The following is a 21,591-nucleotide window of genomic DNA, read 5'->3' as shown; positions in this document are numbered from 1 at the left end:
TGTGTGTGTGTGTGTGTGTGTGTGTGTGTGTGTGTGTGTGTGTGTGTGTGTGTGTGTGTGTGTGTGTGTGTGTATATCTGTGGGTGCATTCAAGCATTTCACACAAGCAAGCTATTCAGCTGGCTAGGTAGTGCTCAGATTTGGATATTATTAATATAAAGGAAAACCTAATGCTTTTTCAAATGTAAAAGAGCTGGAGGTGGAGGGTAAACAATGTGATTCTTTGCCGATATTTTTGTTGGCTTTATGCTGGATTTAATAACCAAATGACCTTATTTGTTTGCTATTCAGTAAAGAAAAATGAACACAATCAATCATACATTGCAGTGTATAGGTCATATATTATAGCCAGCCTCATAGCAAAGGAGATATTTTAATCTCCAGTAGCTAATTGAATTTCCATTGTTGATTGAAAGTCATTGCATCCACCACTGACCTTTGACCCTTTTTGACATTTTCACTGGCTTGAAAAGAATGTCTTTGGCTATGGGTCTGTGAGTAATTGACTCAATCTACTGTTTGTTTTTTCATTTTGCAGATGCCACAGTGGTTATGAACAGGTTTTTTACCAAAAAAGCAAGGGCATTGTTTTGTACGAGCAACACAGTAAGCTAGAGCTGCTGGTCGTACAGAAATATGCCGGGCAGACTGTTTAACCTAAGAGCTGTGATGTGATATGTCTACACGTCAATAAATAAACTCAATTTGAGTCCACAAAGTACTCTTATCCAAAAAAGAGTAACTTACTTCAGTTTGCCTGTGATTGGTGCCAGCAGTTGGGTATTTCATGTTGGCAGTGTGTGGAGAAGTCTGAATTGTTCTTCCGATTTTGGCTTTCAGAAATGTGGTTGGCATCATCATGAAGGAATGAATACAACAGAATGACATTTAGTGATGATGAAATGTATAACATCTACAGCTATAATCACAAACAACAGATCAGATCTAGTTTCCCATCCAATTGTGTAGACACAGCACATTTATACATCAACAAAAGTTGAGTTTTGTTTCAAATGCTGCTAAATATTTTTGGATTATTGTTATTAAGGCATTGCATGTATCGAGAATCCTTTTAAATAAAGGTCTTAGTAGTTCTGCTTCTATTCCTTATTCAGCGTCCTCTATTACTGTTTGTAAAGAAACAAGCCTGTTACAGTTCACTGCTCTTGTCCCAGCGCTCCTCTCCCACCCCTCTTGTTCCTTTGCCCTTCTCCTCATCCCTCTCCCATTAGGAGTCCCACAGCGTGCAGCGTCCGCTCAGGTTCACCAGGCACCGCTTGATCAGTTCAAGCCTATGTGCTGCCAACTGATTTGTGTAACAAACCCTCATCTGTATGCAGTATTTGGTTACGGATGTGGTCTTTGATCTATGAGAAGCTAAGATAAGTTCCCCATGTGAGAATGATTGAGTATTGAGCTTGGCCCAGGGTATGCCATTTTATCTACAGTTTGAGGATGGTAAGCATTAGTTTCTATTTATTCTAAACAATAAAGTCATTAATTCCCCCTTTTTGGAACATATGAAGCTGGATTGCAAGGATATCCCACCCGTTACAAAATAATGATGTCATGGCAGTGCAATTAGGAAAAAGTGACTCTCACTCAAACCCCAGTCCCCTCTATTGCTATGACAATGACTATCAATGACTATCTGTTCCTGCTCAAATTCAAATACCAAAACAGTTTATCAGATGCTTGTGTACTGACACACCCAGGGTTCTGGGGAAGTTAACAATACAAATTACAAGCATCTTTTTCCACTCTGAGTATGACATCTGCTTCTGCTATTGTTCTGTCCGGAGCTGCCTGGTTGCATTGTGTTTCACTTTTACATTACTATCAGTTCAGTTTTCGTGGGAATAGTCTACTGTGCACCAAAGCAGTGAATGCTTCAGTTTGGTGTCTCACTAAATCACTTTTCAGTCACTGTGCATCCAACAGCTATACCGCTCTGACTTGTTACACTACTCTTTGAGTTGTTTGCATGCAAAGTAGGTCTTTATAAATAATGGGTGGTGTTGGTGTTCTGTTTTAACAAGGCAGCTGCCTTTGTATCTTTTTGGGGCACTGAGGATTATATGATGCAATAAAAGTATGGTATGGATTATTTATGCAAATGTTACATGGCACAGTGTATTTGATCAGTGTTTCCTTGAGCTGCATTTGTATGATGCCTCACTGATATGCCTGTTTGAGTATTTTCCAGGTCCCATAAAATATTAAACAATGTCCTTTTCATGTGATGTTTCCAACCTGTACATGCTGGAAGACCCTATTCACCTTGGTTTCCTGTGCTGTTCTCCAGCAACAGAAAGAGGGAAATGCAGTACAGATTTTTTTTGCATGGTTTGGTCTTGATTTAAAGGATAAAACATGAATTTAGAAAGGCAGATGTTACTTAAAAAAGTGTACAGATAATTCAGCGGTGAAGAGGAAGGCTGGTGTTGTTTGATCTTGCTGACCTCACTGACTGAGCTGCTCTGTCTCTGGATAGCAGATGTTCGCTGGGAGTGTGTGTATTCATTTCATAAGGGAGTAGAGGCCTGAGTAGCTAGCCAGGGTCAGCATGGGTCTCAGGCTGTTCATTTAGCAGCTTGCCAGGAGACGCTGCAGAGCTAAAAGAATGTGTGAACACAGCCCAGTTTGTGATTTAAAGGCTGCCCAGGGTTTTGCCTCGACCACTGGGATGCTATTTATACCGGTAGTTGTCCAACCGGCGTTGATTGAGCTGGGAAGCATCAGCAGATTTTTCATCTATGGCCCAGGAAAAACGCAGGCATGCAGGGAGCAGAGGCTACAGTTTTATTCTTGGGTGTGTCCAACATAACACAATTTAAGATATTCTCACATTATGCAGTGACTGCTATCATGTGAACTCTTGATCACATACAGTACATAACTGCTATCAATTATCCTTATAAATGTAAACACAGAACTATTATCTATAAATCATCTATTTTCTTTTCTGAGATTAATGTATTTGTATACTTGTTCAAATAAATACATAAACCACTGACAACATGTTAAAACAGTACTGTGGTTCCTGTGTCATGGTGAGGTAGCTTGTGTTGAACGGTCACTGCATTGATAGATGTTATTTCCATTGAGTGAATAATTAATCCAGGATATGAGATACTGCACTCTTTGAACAGTTGTTTTTCACAGAGTGTATCAATGTGCCTTTCACACTTAACACATCAGAAAGAAAACATACATTACATTTACACAGAAACACACACTGCATCATTCTCACATCATGCTGCTTCTCCTATCTCCACCTTAAAAAAAACTACTGGTGGCGCTGACATCAAGATGCTGCTTTCAAGTGCCGTTGGAAATACTTTTGCAACAAAAGCCTGTACTGCAATGGATCAATCAAGGTCCTAAATGAGGACATTTTTTTTAAATATGTGTCACATCTGAGTTAATTAACAGGAAGGTTGCTGAAGTTGGGAAGTAGCAACCTACTGTAACTATAAGTACAGGCTCATGTTTCTTTCCAAGAGTGTGCATACACTTTTTACTAGAAGAATAAGTAGCCTACTACTGCTGCTAAGAAGCTTCATTAATCATAATCTCAGTTGCTAAAACCCCTAATGACCATTATTGCACCAAAGGTTTGGAAGTGTTTTCCACATTGGTAATCAGAACTAGCATTGTTGTCTATACTTACATTGACACAAGAAACAAATGAGAAAGAAGGGAAGTCAGGAAAATGTAAGACTATTAAACATCAGTTTACACACAGTTGGTCAGTAGGCCTACTGTAAAGCATTAACATGACCAGGTTAGGACTGAAAGCTTACTAAGTACAAGTATTGTAATTATTTAATGAAACACAATCTTCTCTTTATTGTAAAAACATGTAACATTTATATCAAAGTGCTGTCTGTTGGTCGCTTAACAAATTATGCACATTATCCTTTCAGTTAATGATGTGCCAAATATAAAAAAGCAGTGTTTGGAACTTAATAACTTTTTTTTTACAATTTTCTTTGTATAATTATATTTATAAAAATGCACTGTTATGAGTGTGATTTTCATTTATAATTAAAGAATAACCAAAACAAATATTTATAAATATTATTTAGATTTTTTAAATGAGAATCGTAAACCAAGTAGGTTTACACACATACAAGACATTTGCTTGGTATATTTGGCAAAGACACAGAAAGAAGAATATAGAAAATACAATAAACAAATAGTACTATTATAAAAGCTATTTTTAAAAACTATTGCAAGACAATTGTAACATATTAAAAATAAAGACAATATTTACACAAAATATTACGTGAGAAGCTGAGCACAATACAATTGAACTTACTTGTTAAAGTTTACGAGGAGCACTTTAAGGCAGCATGAGTCCACGCCTTCCATGGATCCTGATTGGCTGCCAATTACCAACTGGTGTTCCTCATTGGCGGTTACGCGTCCATTGAATCCCCTCCTCTACCTTTGTCAATTTCTTGCGCTCCCGTTGAAACGCCTGCTTGTTGTTTCCCCGGGCAAGGAGGAAGAAGTTGTTCAGCAAGGGCTACCGGAGGTTTGGGAACACCGAGATAGGATAACAGACTCCACCGAGGCAGCTTTACTCTCTGCTGTGACCAGAGTACGACCCGTGAATCTGAATGGAAAGAGAGTAGTGGGGTGAAATCCATCAGGAATATATCCCACCATCACCTTGTAGCTCGGCACCGTGTGTGAGAGGCACCGTGCAACTCCTCGATCCAGCGTGTAACACCGCTGCTCTGGATTGTGTTGGGAACTAACAAGGGAATGACATAAACACACCCAGAGATGGTTAACTTTGCCAGGGGACCTTCAGAGACACAACTACTGCTGCTGCTGTGAATTTGTCCTAAAACCGTACAGAACAGAACTTGGATTACAAAAAAAAGTTATTCTTATTCTTATCACCAGCCAAAGGATTAATTATGCCGGAACAAATCACAGTTTCCGAGTTTGTGGCAGAGACAAATGAAGATTATAAATCACCGACTGCCTCTAATTTCACCACCAGGATGTCCCACTGCAGGAATACAGTGTCTGCTCTGGAGGAGGTGAGTGGCTTCAGTGGCACTGGGATAGAAATCCCCATAAACACTAATCTGAGAAAAATGGGAATAGTATCCCCTCTTATGTTATCCTTCCATGATATGTTTTATCAATATTAATTTAAAATATGTATGTCAGCTCTGGGATTTAGGTGACCTCAACACATGCAAGAAGAAAGCGCCCTCTATTGCACCTCTACTCATCCATCATGCTCCATGTTCCTTTTCCCTCAAGCTCATCCAAGAAAACCTTTTATTACTGTACTGGATCTCTATTGTGCCATTTTACAGTAGTGTTGATTACAAGTTGAAATATGTCTGTCCCCTCAACAATAAGCAAGCAAGAGTCAAGTCAAATCAGTTCCCTTTTAAAGCCCAAAATCATGACATGCAAATGTCCCTCAATGGGCTTTACAATATGACCAATATACAACTCCCCCTTCTACAAACCCTCAGTTAAGGTAAGACAAAAATACCCTTTTTAATATGGAAAACATAAGAAACATCAGGAAGAGCGAGAGACAAGATATCCCTCTTCCAGGTTAGACAGAAATGTAATATCTCCTCTTTATAGTGTAGACAACAACAGGGAAAACAGAGAGCAACAGAATGACTCTATAAGGCACATATACTGCAAACAGGGTGATTTATACTGTATTATCTGCCTCCATATTAGTGCCCTCAGCGATAAATGGAGAAATGTTACTCCAGTTTACTGCAGCTGCATCGCACTGTATAGCACAGAGAACACTTTGTGTTGCAGGTCATCAGGAGGAAGGACACTTCCGCTTTGTTCCCTGACAGCCCTCCACCGCCTCCCTCCCTCCCTTGTTATAGTTTCCCTACTTTGTGTGCTGTATGGTAGAGCCTCGCCCTGACTCATGGTAAAAATAGAATTTCCCACATGAGCAGCTCGGTGTGTTATGTGTGTGTTTCTGCGCTGTTGATGTGATATTGTGTGATACAGTTGCCGCCAGATTTCACTGTGGAAAAGTTATAGTTCAATTGTGATCGACAAATTGTATGTTTCACCTTTTTTATTGTAACAACAGACATTCAGATTGTGCAACACGAGATAAGTCGTCAGTCGTAAGTCGCTTTACTACCACTTAATTTGTAACGTGTGTCTGTGGAGGGCTGAGCCACACACCTGCTCAGACAGACAGGTGCTTCACTCAGGGATCAAACACCGTTTAATTCAAACTTCTGCTTTCGCTGCTACTGCTGGTTGATTTTGTTATCTTGGTTAATAATTAATCTGCTTTTGGGAAAGATTTCACCACTGCTTTGAGAGGAATGTGCTTTTCTGTAGAAGTAAGCAAATACGTGTGGAGATTTGACGCTTTTAAAATAGTAGCCCAGCAGTAATTGCTGGCTTGTGAGGTTGGGTTGAGAATACAATCCTGCAACCTTGCAGTTGAAGCTGCTGAATTGTTGTTGCAGAGATGTGGAGTAGCATGTTGTTGTTTCACAGTGACCTCCCCACGCTGAGGCTCAGGGAACACAAGGCCTTTTGTTGGGACAACAAGACCCTGCTCACTTTTGGCTGTTTGACCAATTAAACACGGCAGTGGACAGGGAACACTTCCACTTATTGTCTGCCAGCCTGCCCAGAATCTCAAACACACACACGCAAACAAAAGCGCATTTCCATATGTACACATGAAACCGGAATCTACAAGTAGCTGGTCATTTATGCAGTTTAAAGAATGCACTTTTTATATTGCTGTAAGCACTTCCTGAACATTTTGACAGACCATCAAAAAGTGGACACTTTCACCTTCAAGTATAATGTTACATCCATATTCTGTTTATTCACGAAGACTGTGGAAATCTAAATATCAGATTGAGCTGTTTTCAGCATTGTGCTGAGTTTCAAACATTGTGCTGATTCTGACCTCTAGAAACAGCAGTTTGTTTTACAAGCGCTGACTTTTTGTCTTTTATCCTTGAACTGACGGCAGCGGAGGGGCTCTTAGAAGCAGCACACTTTTGTGATGCTGCCATACGCTGACGTTTCATTTCAGATATTAGCTTTTTGTGAATGGGCCCAATTTAAATCTGATGTTCTGATTATGGATCTGTGGAGTGTATATCAGATTGTAAAAACACCATATGGTGTATGGCAACAACGTAGTGGACAAAAACTATTTGGAAGATATGCACTTGTTTAAAATGGCTGATGCACTTACAGCTTCACCGTCTAAAAACTATTTTAAAATTGACCACTATCTCTTGTTGTTTATAGGAAACCTTTAAATACACTGGATACTCTCTCAGAGGTGTTACGTGAATGGGTGCACCAATGTTGCATGATTCCTCCTTTCTAAACCTAATTCCATCTGACACAAGCTTGATTAAGCTAGTAGTTTTAAACTGCTATTAAGAAGCCATTCAGAGAGCTTGTGTGTGTGTGTGTGTGTGTGTGGGTAAAACGACAGCAATAAAAACCTGTTTATCCAGTAAGAGGATGTCAGGCTTTATGGCGTGACCCCCCTCTGTGCTCCTGTGAGTAATGGCTCTGCTTCTTCCACTCTTGTCTTGACTTCTCTCCGGCAAGTCCAGACTGTTCAGAAGTAAGAGCTCTCGGATCTGGATTTTCCCCTTAAAGTGTCAAAATGACCTGGATGGCATTAGTGCTTAGTGGGTGTCTAAGTTGATCCGTTGTTATGGTTTGTGGATATTTCCTGATTGCTCTTTCTTTATGAGCCTTTATAAGACATGTATGTTAAAAAAAAAAGGTTGCTTCTTGTAGAATTGTCCGTTTTGCTCTAATGCTTTTGTGTGTCATTGAAATGCAGTTAAAACACAATGTGAAATGTACTCCAAATAATTGTCCCTATTTGAAAAGTTGACAAGTTGAATGGCATCCTTTTTCCTTGCCAGTTGTCTAACTCTTCATCATGTTAACGTTTTGTGGTAAAAACATGACCCCACAAGTTCCCTTTTTAAATAAGTCATCTACCCTGAGGGCTGAGCTGACCTCTGTGTCAAGTATTGATCTAGATCAGGGGTGGATCAGAACCTTTTTCCTCTCAAGGGCCATTTACATTTTTTCAACATCCTCCGAGGGCCGTACAAATGATTGACCTCTGCTTCAAAAAACTAAAATCACAGCCCATTCATTTGGCCTTTCTTTCATGCTGTGCAAAGAACAAGCAACCTCTTAATCCAGATATCTTGCCATGACTCACGCATGCATGCACGTGCACGGTTATGGCATGACCACCAAAACAGAAAGATATGGACACAAGATGTGTGCAAATGTATTTAGTTTCCTATCCATGTGAACATGATTTAAGTGGGGGGGACCTAACCTCCTCTAGGGGGGTCCGGGGGGCATGCTTCCCCGGGAAGATTTTTTTTTTAAATGTTGAAGTTAAAAGCATCAATCTGGTGCACTTTGAGAGCAAAATGAAGAGATCTATGGATACATCTCTCAACACCCAGATGAAACAGAACTGGAAGCAGATTTTATTTTTCTTTATGGATAATTTGACAAATCACTCCCCTTTTTAAACTGTATTCTTGTTTATTAATAACAACTTTTTGTTACTGTCGTATAGTATTTTATACCTGTTTACTTTATTCTTTTATAACTATAATGATCATATAAAGATGTGCCTTTACCTCACTGGTTGTGGAAAAAGCTTCTTATATTCGTTAGCATAGCTAGCTAACCAGATGCTAATAACAACAAAGTTATTGACTGTATGATCAGTATGACAGGTCGCCACTGGGCTTACAACTAAAGGCCAGCCACGAAAAAACTGCGGCATGTGTACGGCTCCTTATGGGTACTGCAATTTCTGCCGGAGTGGCGTTCTGGTGCTCTCCGTCAGAACTGCACCCCTGTCAGACGAGACATATACCACGTGATGACACGTTAGGCTCGTTCAAGGATCCTGACCTTGGCCAGGAAAAACAGGCACTCGCTTGTGCCTGCAAATTATTTTGCGGTCTAGATTTCTTTAATTCTTTTCTTTTTTGCGTGTGTTTTTATAAATTACCTGAGGGCCGTACCAAATGGTCTCGCGGTCCGTATACGGCCCGGAGACCGGAGGTTCCCCACCCCTGATCTAGATGAAAGTGCCCCAGTGCTTTTGTCTCATACAAGAAAAACTCATGGGGATGTCTGCAGGATATCTGTCTGAGGCCAGAAACTGGCACAAGTTGAAGTCTTCTTGGCTCTATTCTTGTATCTGTGACGGTTTTTTCACGCCCTAGTTACTGAATCCTACCCGTCAGAGGGAGACTTTGAAAATGATGCACTCAATGATGCGGTCTCCTTGAACAATTGTCAAGTGCATTCACTTGTTGCTCAGGTTTATGTACCAGTACATTTGGGTTGCACTTATGGCTCACTGAGCAGTTGTGGCAAGCATTAAAGGCTTTGTTGGTGTAATAATTACTTGGCAGAGTGGATCAGTTATTGGCTTCAGAATGGCGTATTACATCAAGAGCCCTCAAAATGAGTACAATACGGATCTGACTCATACAGTTGACTGCAGAAGATTGCTGAGTATTAAGGCTTGTGGCTGCAAAGCGACCATGACTACTTGACATTCAAGACAGCTTTTGTGTTGACAGCAGTGTGGCACTTTGATAATTCTGTCAGCTGCATGTAGTTATTCAGACAGACATAATAGGTCTCATGACATCACAGCTGTTTTATTATTTACAGTTGCTTGACAGGCAGAGCGCATGCTTGTAATTCAGGCTTGGGCATCACTTGTAATTGATGCTTAAATACACATTTCCTCCATTTCTTCTGGACCCACTTGGCCTATAACATAAGCAACGTATTGCACTTCATGTCCTCAGCTTGTCTATCTTTTAAGCCCTATATATTTACTTGATGTTTATTTTTAGAAGGACATGTTCATATTGTCAACCACTACCACTTACCACACCATTATCAAGGAAGCTAGTGTGCAACACTTGTCCCTAGATGGGCCTTTGTAAACATACACAGAGCTCAAAAGTGAAACATACAAAACAGCAAAAAACGAATACAATTAGAAGTAACACTACAATCTTTATCAAAGGCAACTTATCATCTGTTCCTGTGAGATCCTTTCAAACGGAGAAAGAAGTCTCTCCAAAGGAAAAACATGTATTGTAGAATCCATGAACCCAACAATATTGCCGCTATCTATGGCCTGTATCCCTTGAGAGAAAACCGTGCTGCACCATGGTCTATAATCTCCCTTATATAGTGCCAGAAACCCACCCATCCAGTGGGCCTCTCCCTCTGTCCCATGTCCCTTTTTTGTTGAGTTTAATCATTTTTCACCCATGAATAACAGTTATTTATAGCCCAGTCATCTTTTCATGGGTCATTACTGGTGTTGAGGGGGGTCAGGGTTAACTCAGTCCTGAAGCATCATTAGTCTTCATTCTGGCTATGAATTCATCCAACTGAGTTCCAACTGACTGGTATGCCAGCTATGCAGTCTTATGGCATGCCGCCTTGCTGCTTTTGTTGAGAGGTTATGAGGGAGTACCTCTGGGTATGGCAACGGTATTCCCAGCATCCACAGGCAACTGTTGGCAGAGTCTGCTTCTCACAGACTGTTTCAGGCTTTGCTGATGGTAATGGGTAGGGATGCACGATATTGGTTTTTGGAAACCGATACCGATACCGATAACTTCCTGCTTCTCAAGACCGATACCGATAACCGATAATAAAAAAATCTTTACGCCACTAATTATTTTAACGCGATTAACGCATGTGTATTTTTTTTTCCTCGGCCGCCCCGTAGTTTCAGAGCGCATCGAGTTTAAAATACCATCTACAAGCTGATGCTGACAGCCCCGCTCCTGCCGCCCGCTTGTGGCAGACCACACTTCCAAGCTCACCGGCAGGCACCGACTGGCCATCTGGAGGACCGGGAGGGTGTGTGTATGTGTGGCCCGAGCGAGCGAGAGAGAGACCTTACGTGCATTGTTGTTGTTAGCATCTGGTGCTAGCTAGCTGCGCTAACGGATATAAGGAGCTGTTTAAATGAAAACAGAGGAGCGACATTTCGCCACAACTGCGGCGAGCACTTGACTTTATGCAGGAAGCCAGACAGTGGGACATTGTACGAAAAGTGTGCGCAACATGATTGCAGCGTCCACTCCAGGCAGCTCCGGTTCGAGCATATGCCTTGAGTTGCGTCACAACCAGGCATGAGTTAGGGAGCGCTGGATTTGTGAAAAACTCCCCTATTCCTAAACCACTAATACCGCAGTACTGGCAAAACGTGAGGAGCCGAGTGAAAAACAAGCGCCCCTCATCCCAATCCACCCACACCGCAGTATTTTTTCTTTTTTTGTACCCAAAAAATATATTGTATATTATCGGGGCTATTAATACTGGTATCGGGTTTATCGGGATGACGTCATAATTCCTAATATCGTGCATCCCTAGTAATGGGGCTTTTCATATTGTAAGTAGATTCTTAATGAACTAAAGTGCCTGCTGTGAGCTTCTTTAGTCTCTCATCTCTTTATAGCACCTCTAAGCTTAATCTCAGGCCACCGGTTAGTTTGAATGTATTCAAAAACAACCGGCTTTAACTTGACACAAACCTTCTTTTAGTACAAGATAATATCAATTTCCAGCTGCCTCAGTGGCCACACTGCGCTGACTTTGCATAACCGGTAGTTGCAGAACAAAACACTCTCTTTACTACTGCTTTGTGCTGAAAGGTTAAAATGCAATGATTAATGTCCAATGTGTTAACAACATAGGCAAATGTGTTGTAAGTCTTCTCCATGTGTCAGTCTGCCGGCTTATGTTGATGCTTGAGTAGTTCCCGGGCCAAGGGAAGGCCTGGACTTCTTCTGCCCTGAGTCCACCCCCATTCCCCAAGGTAGGGGGGTACGGCTGTGGCCTGGCTCGGGACAACAGCTGTCCTCCTGCAACAGGTGGTCAGGAGGAAAGTTTTAACAAGGCTCCAGACTGAAAGATTATCAATGCTGGGACAATCTACATTTAATAGCTTTAGGGACACACGGACGGATCTACAAGCTTTAACACACACATGGTCTTAGTGTGCAGTCTGGCCCAAGCAAGCAGTCCCCCAGCCACTCAGTCCATACCACCTAAGAAGCTTAATGCTTCCTATAATTGAAATGAGATTTCTGGCAGGATCACTGCAGCTTTGTCTCCTCCTCTCAACACCCTCACTCTGTGCACTGCCCTGCTGTCCCTTGACATTGCCATACTGTAGTTAATGCACCAGAGTAGGCCAAGGACATTGAAGCCATGCCAAATACATCCTGAGCGAGAACTCTTGGTTTTACGTAAATAATTGTTCATGAGTTTCCTTAAGTGAGTGTTTTTGATCTGGAAAGTTTTGGACCAGAACTTCATTTTGTTGTCCCTGGAAACTGTAAGCGTTTACTTGAACTCTGTTCTGGACAGTAGTATAGTTTGGGAAATGACACCAAACAGGTGATCTGGGATCTGAAGCTTTGGCACATTCAATGTGATCGTCCACACTCATGAGACTGAACTAACCTGGCTAGCTGGCCTTAGTTAACAGGGGCTGGACATAACCCCAGATCTTCTAACCCAGATATCTTGATAACAATGTATACTAACCTTGGGAATGTCCAAACTCAATTTCATCCTCTATGTGTGGTACCTCAGTGTTTACAGTGGGACCTTTGTTTGGAATGAGAGGTGTCTTTTCAGCCTTCGGGATCGTTAGATCAGGATCTGTGTTATCGCCCAGAGACAGGCTCTGATCCTGCCCTCTATAATAATGCAGCAGATCTCCCTGTGGATCTACCATGGGCGAAGGTCACGGTCCTGTCCCCATCGATTCAAAGCCATGATGTCTTTTATCCCCAGATAGGCTTTAAATTTTATATGATTTTACTCATTTTTATAAACCATCTACCTTCATTTAGTATTTTAGTGAATATACAGTATATCAAAGATTAACCATTTGACATTGTCAGTCCTAGTTAGTCTGTTCCTTCTGGAGGAAGGTAACACTCAGTCCAGCATGATGATCAGGGTGCTCTGTCAGACTCAGAGGTTAGTGGGTTGGACACTAGGGGCACTCGGGTAAATGGGATCTTAAAACTGATCTCATCCATCAGTGTCCTTGCCCATATTGTATGAGAAGGCCCCTGTTGGCGGCTATTGTTCCCTGCCTCTTCATTAATGAACTCCACCATTGATTTGTAGTCCTGGCCACTCGGCTCTGATTGGGGCCATAGTGGGGTGGGAGGGGTGAATCCTCACAGTTGTGTTATCCTGCTGTCACTTTCTCTCGATTAACTTATTTTTACTTTGTTGGGCAATGTTTTGGAACTCCTTGGGATCTCCCTCTCAAGGTAGCTTTAATCTGCATGCTTTTGAATCCACAGAGAACAAACTAGATGAATTGTATGTAGGGCTGTACCTAATGTAATTTTACAAGTTTATATTTTAAGCTTCTAATGACACTTTTTGAATGTCTATTTAGTTGGTTAAACATGAAGTAACTGGAAATGTTTGCATCAAATGAATAGAAAACAATCCTACGCTGCCACCACTGGAATCTAATTCTAGTGGTTTGCAGTGTTTTAACTTCACCTTCTTGGAATTGTAACATCCCCCAAGTTGCAGGTTGTCTGTGTCATTGTCTTTTCATGTTATAAGTTCCCAGCGGACTTTAAAAGAAGGATATTTTGTGTGCGTCTGAAGGGAGATCTCAAACCCACAGTGGTGCACATACAAGCACACGCTCTCTGTAGTGTTTCATTGCAGTGCTTTCCAGGAGAAAGCACGTCATTTCCCCTCTGTCTTTTTCAGACATCATCAACCTAACTCACAGAACTGTGCACTTTGCCTCTGGCGTTGCTGCTCCAACGCCACAAGGTCGACACGTACATCTATGAGAAAAGAGCCAAAGAGACACTCCAAGGTGAAGTCAGAGGAGATTTTCCTCTCTCAAAGCTCAGCACATTTGGTCCTTATTTCATGGCCACTCCTCCCAACTTGGTTTTTATTAGTCTCCTGCTAGTTTACACACTTAATTAAAGACTCCCCTCAAAGTCGGGTGGACTATTTTTAAGAGGTTTTAAACTTGCCGTCATCAGGTCTCCACTGGGACTTTTATCCATTGTTTTTGAGGCTGTGATGGATGCAAATATATGGTGGAAGAATTGCAGTCTTTGAGTAAATGCTCATCTTTAAATTACAACAGTTAAGTGAACTTAAAACTTGGTTAGTAACATTGAGGCTCTAACAAGTCATTGTCTTAAGACTAAACACAAAAACGAAACATTGACACTGAAGTATTATCACCAGCCGCCTGGGAAATCTAAACGAAAAACAAAAATACTGCCCGGGTATATCACCTTGTAAAAGTTCTGAACAATGCCTGAGCAGTTAACATAAAAGATTGTTTTCTCTAACACTTAAATCACTGCAGTTGATGTTGTCACCCCAGTGTGATTTCTGGCAACTGGCAGTCAGGGCTCTGGTCCAACAGTGGTCTTTGTAGTGCTCACCGAGGGGCTATAAAGCCCCAAGTGTCCCGGTGCTAAAATACCAGAAGGTAGATGAGATATTTGAATAACTTGCGGCAAAGCCAGAAAAAGCTGCAGGGGAAACTAAACCAAAGAAGCCCTTCTAGTTTTCAGTCAATCTTTGGCGTTGAGTCTCGCAAGGTAGGTTTCAATATCTGTGCATTTGGGCTTGTGTGTGTTAATGAGCTTGTGTTAGATAGTCTTAAGGCAAACTGTAGTAAAAAGTACCCTACCCCTCCCTTCCTCTCTTGCCTACCAATGAACTTGCATGCTGGAGTTTTCCATGTGGCCCCCGGGGCAGACTGACTACACACATCTCAGCTGTGAGCACAGAGAAACCCTGAAACCATGGCCTGTCAGCGGTCAGCTCCATGTAACCAACTTCTATCCCAATATTGACTTTACTCTCTCAGCATGAAGAAAAGTTGTGAATGAAACACTTGAAAGGGTGTTTTCAGATGGACTTTCTTTTCTTAGAGTGGCTTTGTACTTCATTAAAGAAACTCGGACTGAAGTTGAAAGTCTCACGGATTGGGGTTCGATCTTATCGGATATCTCTAAAGTGTAACAAAGTTACAGTGAACAGTTTAAGTAGAGCACCGTCTTCCTCAGGGATCTACCTTCTCTTTGACGACTGCACTGGATATTTGACATATGTTTTGAATGAGTCACAGCTTTTCTTCTGTTGATGTTGAGGTAAAAAGAGTGTGCCCTTCCTGTGTTTACCCTTACTGTGCCACATGTGGAGCCAGCTCTCTGGCAGAGAGCTGGCCAGCAGTGCAAACACAGCGCCAGGCGACCACTGTAACGCCACACCTGCAGAAAAGCCAACGTGTCTCCTCCTGTAATGTAGTGGTCAAGACTGCCTATGCCTGATGGTGTTTTTTTATGTTTTTTCTACGGGGAAATGCTCCATACATTTCTTTCAGGTGACTTAACATAACTACTGGCAGCCATATGGGAGTTGTGGTGTATTACCTCAACAACACCCAAGAACAAAGCAGTGTAAATCAATAGGAAATTAAAGAAGCTCATAAATAAAAGAGTATATTAAAGAGAGCCTTCAAAAATGATTTCAAAAAAGATATTGATGAAGCAAGCCTATGTTTCTCCGGCAGGTCTTTTAACAGCAGAGGAGCCCTCACCACAAACACTCGACCCCTTTTAGTCTTTAAGCTTGAGGTGGGAACAGTCTGGGATTTTGGGAATCTTGACGTTCCCGATAATGGACTGATACATATTTTGTTGGTGGTCCAATCTTTCAACGCCTTTAACTCGGATGTCATTGGGTTTTTGTGAAAATATCACAGCCCAACTGTAATTCAGTGGACTGATGCTTGTCAGGAGAACGGATATTACCAATGTGCCACATCCAGCGGCAATTATTGATCAAAAAGATTGATTTCAAAAGGAAGGGATCCAGTTTCTAGTTTGTCCTCCATAGAGCGTAGGTTGGCGTCACTGCTGTGGTGAAATAAATATGATTAACATGGTGTCAAGTCTTACCCATGATCTTCACATCAAAACAAGAGCTTTTTATTTATAGTCCTGCAGGGTAAGTGTGAGTGAGTTATACAAGAGCTAGCCCTTTTAACACACTCTTAGATGTTTTAGTAGTTTTCTTTGACGAGTGAAGTTTCTCTGGTTTTGAAGTTTGAGCGTTTAACATCTGGCACCTTCATAAAACCACGATTACAATCCACCACAACCATCACAGATATTGAACCCACACATGCACCACATAAGTTGGACATTTGCATCCCAGACTTTACCTTCTTATCCCAGAGTTTTCACATTGTGCGGCAGACTGTCCTCTCGCATTACTGTCGCGGGGAGGGGGCTTAAGGGGTTAGGAAAGGTTAGCAGACAAGTTATAAAGAACCACCAGACATAACTAACGTGTGTGTGTCTGCTTTAAAATTGTGTGTGGTGATGACGACAGTGTTACTACAGATGGGAAGAATTGCATGGATTGTGTTTTGTTGAAATTGAACGTGTGTGTGTTGTATTGTGATGGGGGGGCCTCTGAGAAAAGCAGGGCAGCTTCTTGCCGAGCAGACATGCTGTCATCAGCAGATAGTTAGTCTGCAGGAACAATGGGGCTGGCTCTCTGTCTTGTATGTCAGTCACTCCAGCATGCAATCATCCAGGAATGTCTTTCTTCTGCAGACAGCGGAGTGAGAGGTGGAGAGCACTATCCGCTAAAACAGGCTGGACTTCATTTTCTTCTTAGACAGCAGCGTCCTGTCCTCTTTACGTTTGTTCTGTGTTCATGTGCAGTCAGCTTTTTGTTCACAGAAGCCCAATATTAGTATTGGGTTATTAGTATTGCCTTTTTGTCATCACGGTAGATTGTTATTGTATTTAAGGGAAGAAAAAAAATCAGCAATTACATGTTCATGCTCTGAATGTGCTTAAATAACCCCCCCCCCCCCCCTGGGACAATGAAACCCCACATTTGACCAGACCAAACATCTTATTCATTTGTGAAATGAAAAAATAGCCTCTTTTTTTTGTTTTAAATACATTGATTTATAAACAAAGTATTCAGCAAATAGTAGTCATCAGTGAACTGCAGTGTAGGGCTGCTCAATTAATCGTATTTTAATCGCGATTACGATTATGGCTTGCAACGATTACGAAAACAACGTAATCGAAATAAAACGATTATTTTTTTATTGTTATTATTACTCTTTTTTTTTTTTTTTTTTTCTTTTTTTTTCAGTTGAATTATACTTAAAGTAAAACAATAGTTAAAAATATACTGTTCACATTTTTTTCCCCCAATAAATGGATGTTTTGAAAGTCAAAATAATCTCATTTAATAATCGCAATTATAATTATTGACCCAAATAATCGAGATTATGATTTTTGCCATAATCGAGCAGCCCTACTGCAGTACCATTTTATCAGAAAACTCATCCAAAATGTCCCCACTTTGTGTAGTATCCAGGACTAGCTTTGCATTCTTCCTGAGTTGTAGCCATATAAAGGGACATTGAGCGTTTCATGTGAACAACCCAGAAAGTGGACAATGGCTGCACTATGTGAAGACTTTGTGATCATTTCCCCTTCTTGTTTTGGTTTTGAAGACCTTGGCAAATGCTGGGCCAAGCACTTTGGATTCATTCGCTCTGGTTTTGGCACTTTTCGTTCTACTATGTGCTTACCCACCTTAGATTTGCCTTGTGGGTCAAAAATGCAATTTTATGCAGAAATTAGTCGCTTATTTGGGGCTTATTTTTCTGCATACGCTATTTTTCTTCAAAAGGTGGTTGTGGTAACTGCAGGGCTAATAAGAGGTGGTTATGATGAGGCCTGGTAGAGGGCCATCTCTCTCTTTTTTGAATGAGATTTCATTCACCACTATAATCAAATCATATTTTTTAAAAAGGTTGTAAAATCTAGGGGGTGTAAGAAAATTACATAAACAATTAGAATCGCAATATAATATCTTGTGATGCTATATTGCCTTTTGAAAACACAATTGACTTTAATGCTTATATTTGTGTGTTCTTTGTACTATGACAGTTTTCCTTAATTAGATTTGAACAAATTGTGATATATTTATAGCCTTACAGTATTGAAATATATATTTTCCCTTCATCATGATATCATATGGACAGACTCTTGCCAATACCTTCTCATTCAGAACGACTGAACTGTCGTATTCTTGTGTTGAGAGGCAAGCTGCGATCTTTTGTGTTTTCTTTGTGTTTAATGTGAGCCCTTTCCTGCTTTTTTTGTCAATGCCAACACATAAGACACTATCTCTGTACTGTGCTCACAGATATCAGTCACCTTATACACGTTGCTCTACTGTTTGTCAAACGCATCACCATAAGTGAACGAATCAATGTGGCGACAACCCCCATGACCCTGCAGTGTTGTGGTAGTCTCTGCAGATTGGCTGGCAGCAGGTGGTGCCTTATAGTAATCGAGATGATGATGATGATGATGATGGCAAGATGATGTAATGCATTAAGGCGGTTAATAATTTTGGATCATGTGGGAGTTTCTCCTCCTTCCAAAAAGATTAGTCAGCGGCTGTAAAGGGAAAGAAGATCCACTCTGGTTCCTTTGACTTTGAGTGCCTATTAGGAGAGGAACAATGCTGACATTGCAGTAACGTAATGTACAGTGCTGGTGAGGCAGCTCAGAGGCTGTTTCTACTGTGTGAGGACGCAGCTCTGATCCAGACACAGCACAGTGGAAGTCCCTCTTGCTTTGACATTTGTTGGGTTCAAAAAGTCTAACGACTTCTCGCATGTAGAGTGGCCTGGTGCTTGGGGAAGAGTCGCTCTGCTGAACCCTGGAGAGCACGTTGGAGGGGAAATGTGTGAAAGTGACTGCAATGTCATCTGAGTGTGAATGATTTAGAGCAGTGTGTTTGTTGTGTTCAGCTGCGGTTGGTTTATCACCCCGCCTGTCTGCCCCCCACCTGTCTCGCCTATTTCTCCCGTCGGACCACTCTGTGAACATTGAAAGGGTCTGCTGGAGCGTGATACCGCCTGATTAAGTGTCAATATGCGTGTAATGCTTAAACTGATCAAACTGATTCGCAGGCTGATTACTGACGTCATGTGGAGGTCAACCAGAGGCTTAGATCTACCAATGTGTCAGTAGACAGTGTACTCACCAAGTGTTGATCATTCACCTTTCTATACCGAAGGGAAATGTGCACCAACAACGCATGTGAGCCAAACTGGGAATTTGTAAAAAAAAAGCCTCTGCCAAGCAAACATATGAAAGTGTTTAATTGTCCAAACTCTGCCGGGAGCCGTTTCACCAGCATCTGCTTTTGTATTATTCTTTTTCAGCTGTTAGTAGTTCCGCTCTCCTTTTTTAAGCATTGCATCAAGCAGATGAAGTGCATACAAGAACGATGCAAGGCACGCTTTTGAAAGTAAGAAGCCTTTAATCAAATCGAATTTGTCATTTTCAAAGTGTGGAAATGCTATAAACGCCAAATGCTCTATTCGTATAGAATGTGGCAAAGGTTGGCCTCTTAAAGTTGCTAATCTGGCGATTGTGTAGACACGGTTAGCAATATGACACGCTCTGTTTTGGAATATTCACATGTCACATTTTGGATCACAAGGCAGCCCATGATAATGACATTATCAAGCAGTCAAAAAGGGTTGAACAGTTGCATTGTGCTGCATGTAGCCGATAAAGAACCTCTCTTACCAAAGCAGTAACATGAAACTGACTGTGTTGCTGCAGCATATGCATCAAAAGCTTTACTCACAAAGTGAACAGCTTACTATAAATCTTTTGTCCATTTGGCTTGTCTTCCTCCACAGAAACATCAATGCTGCTTCCAGGGAGCCCAGATGAGCTGGTCAGAGTGCTGCGTGTCTATTTACCGCCTGATTTATCATATCTGTGTATAAACTCAGTGATGTCATGCTAGCTACAATAATCTGTGACTTGCATTTACCAATATTTGAGCAAAAAGCTATTAACAGAAAGCCACATTCGCAGATTGGTTTCGAAAGTATTTTGCATTTCTCTTATGAAATTATAAAATGATGCATGATGAAACACACACAGACAGTCTGATGTCTTTTATGCAAACACCGTTGCATGCTTCGACTTTAGTAGCTCACCCTCGTTTGACCTCTTATCCTCAGTACCAAACACAGTCACACCATCAAAAAGTCAATCAATAAATGATAAATAAAGCTTTTATGGGCTCATTTAGAAATTGCTTCCAGCACAACTGAAACAAAGGAGAGATCTTATTCTGTGAAAGACTAAGACATTGTTTTAAATGTAGATCCACATTCTACTGTCTGACAGAAGCTTGGCTACCAGCAGAAATGCTCTCAAGGCGTTAGCTTTGAGTCCTGGGAGTAGATTGAACGTAGAGAGCAGAGTGGTATCAGCTCTGCTAAGAAAACACTCGGTGGCTGTCTCCAGTTACCCTTTAAAAGTCTGTGTGTGGTTGGATTGGTTTGGCGGTGTGGACAAAGATAGTACTCTGCACATGTATTTTTTCTCACTGTGTCTCTGCCTGTTTTGAGAGTACCTGTTTAACAGTATGGCTGTGTGGGGTCTCAGCTACAGTTAATAGGATAATAGCATATGTAACATGAGTCATTTTACAACATTTGAATTAACTAAAACCACGTCGCTCTAAGTCTTACTTTGACTCAGAGGAACAAGCAGCTTCTGGTCGGCTTCATTTAATTTGCACAGTTCCCATAAGACATCAGATTTTATTTTTAGCATGTTACTTTTACTACTATACTACTGTCTGGAAGTTTGTTTGCGTCAAAACCTTTGTTGGGAAACGGTTCCTGCTCTGGTTTTTGTCATTTGGGTTATTGTACATTTGTTTTAAGCTGTTAGTTTGAATTGTTTCAGATTTGGATCCAGTTGGAATAAAACTGTAATTTATGTTGCTTGAGAAAAAAACATCTCAACGATATTTTGCGATCACTGCCAAAAGCCTTGTTAATATATGAAACATTTTGAAGTAATACTAGTAATGGTGCTGTTCTCTTTTTATGTTTGTTGAGCAACATAAATGAGGTGGGCCATTTTCGTCCAAACTTGATGCAGGCTCTGAAATATTTTCACTGGGGACAATTTGCCTTTCATAGCGGGAAAAGCACAGGTGTTACTAAAAACATTAACAATGGTTCTGTATTAATAACAGTTTTAAAATCACAAGCCATCATGCAACCCACCAAGACTCTGAGACTGAAGCATCTGAATTTAGTTTTTGTGTGCCTTTCAGTGTTGTAGTCAAGTCACCAATTCACGAGTCCAAGTCACTCTCGAGTCACCACTCTTCGAGTCCAAGTCCGAGTCACCCAAGGAGTGTCCGAGTCCGAGTCATCATTACCTATGTCCGAGTCGAGTCCGAGTCACCCAAGAAGAGTCCCAGTCAAGTTGTCTCTCCAGCAGCTGGTGGTTATCAATCCAATAATCAGCTGTTGACTGAATTGCAGCTCAGCCTTGAGTTTTTTCTTGTGACTGATTAGTTTGTTTTGTCTCTACTTTTCCCAAG

The 21,591-nt window shown here is 41.2% G+C and overlaps 1 protein-coding gene across 4 annotated transcripts in view; it reads left to right on the top strand.

The window, feature by feature from the left end:
* Nucleotides 1-4,456: 4,456 nt before the first annotated feature.
* asap2a (ArfGAP with SH3 domain, ankyrin repeat and PH domain 2a) overlaps nucleotides 4,457-21,591 on the top strand; it is a 57,334-nt gene continuing 40,199 nt past the window's right edge. For 3 of the 4 annotated variants that reach the window (XM_034222220.1, XM_034222218.1, XM_034222217.1), the window contains exon 1: nucleotides 4,457-5,060. In XM_034222220.1, the coding sequence (XP_034078111.1) occupies nucleotides 4,935-5,060 (126 nt within the window). In that variant the 5' untranslated portion in view covers nucleotides 4,457-4,934. Of the gene's footprint in view, nucleotides 5,061-13,912; nucleotides 13,964-21,591 lie in introns of those variants that run through there. The other variant, XM_034222219.1, reaches the window with a different exon arrangement.

Source organism: Gymnodraco acuticeps, unplaced genomic scaffold (assembly GCF_902827175.1).
Source record: "Gymnodraco acuticeps unplaced genomic scaffold, fGymAcu1.1, whole genome shotgun sequence".
Lineage (NCBI taxonomy): Eukaryota > Metazoa > Chordata > Actinopteri > Perciformes > Bathydraconidae > Gymnodraco > Gymnodraco acuticeps.
The sequence above is the reverse complement of the archived record's forward strand: the minus strand, read 5'-3'. Positions and strand labels throughout refer to the sequence as shown.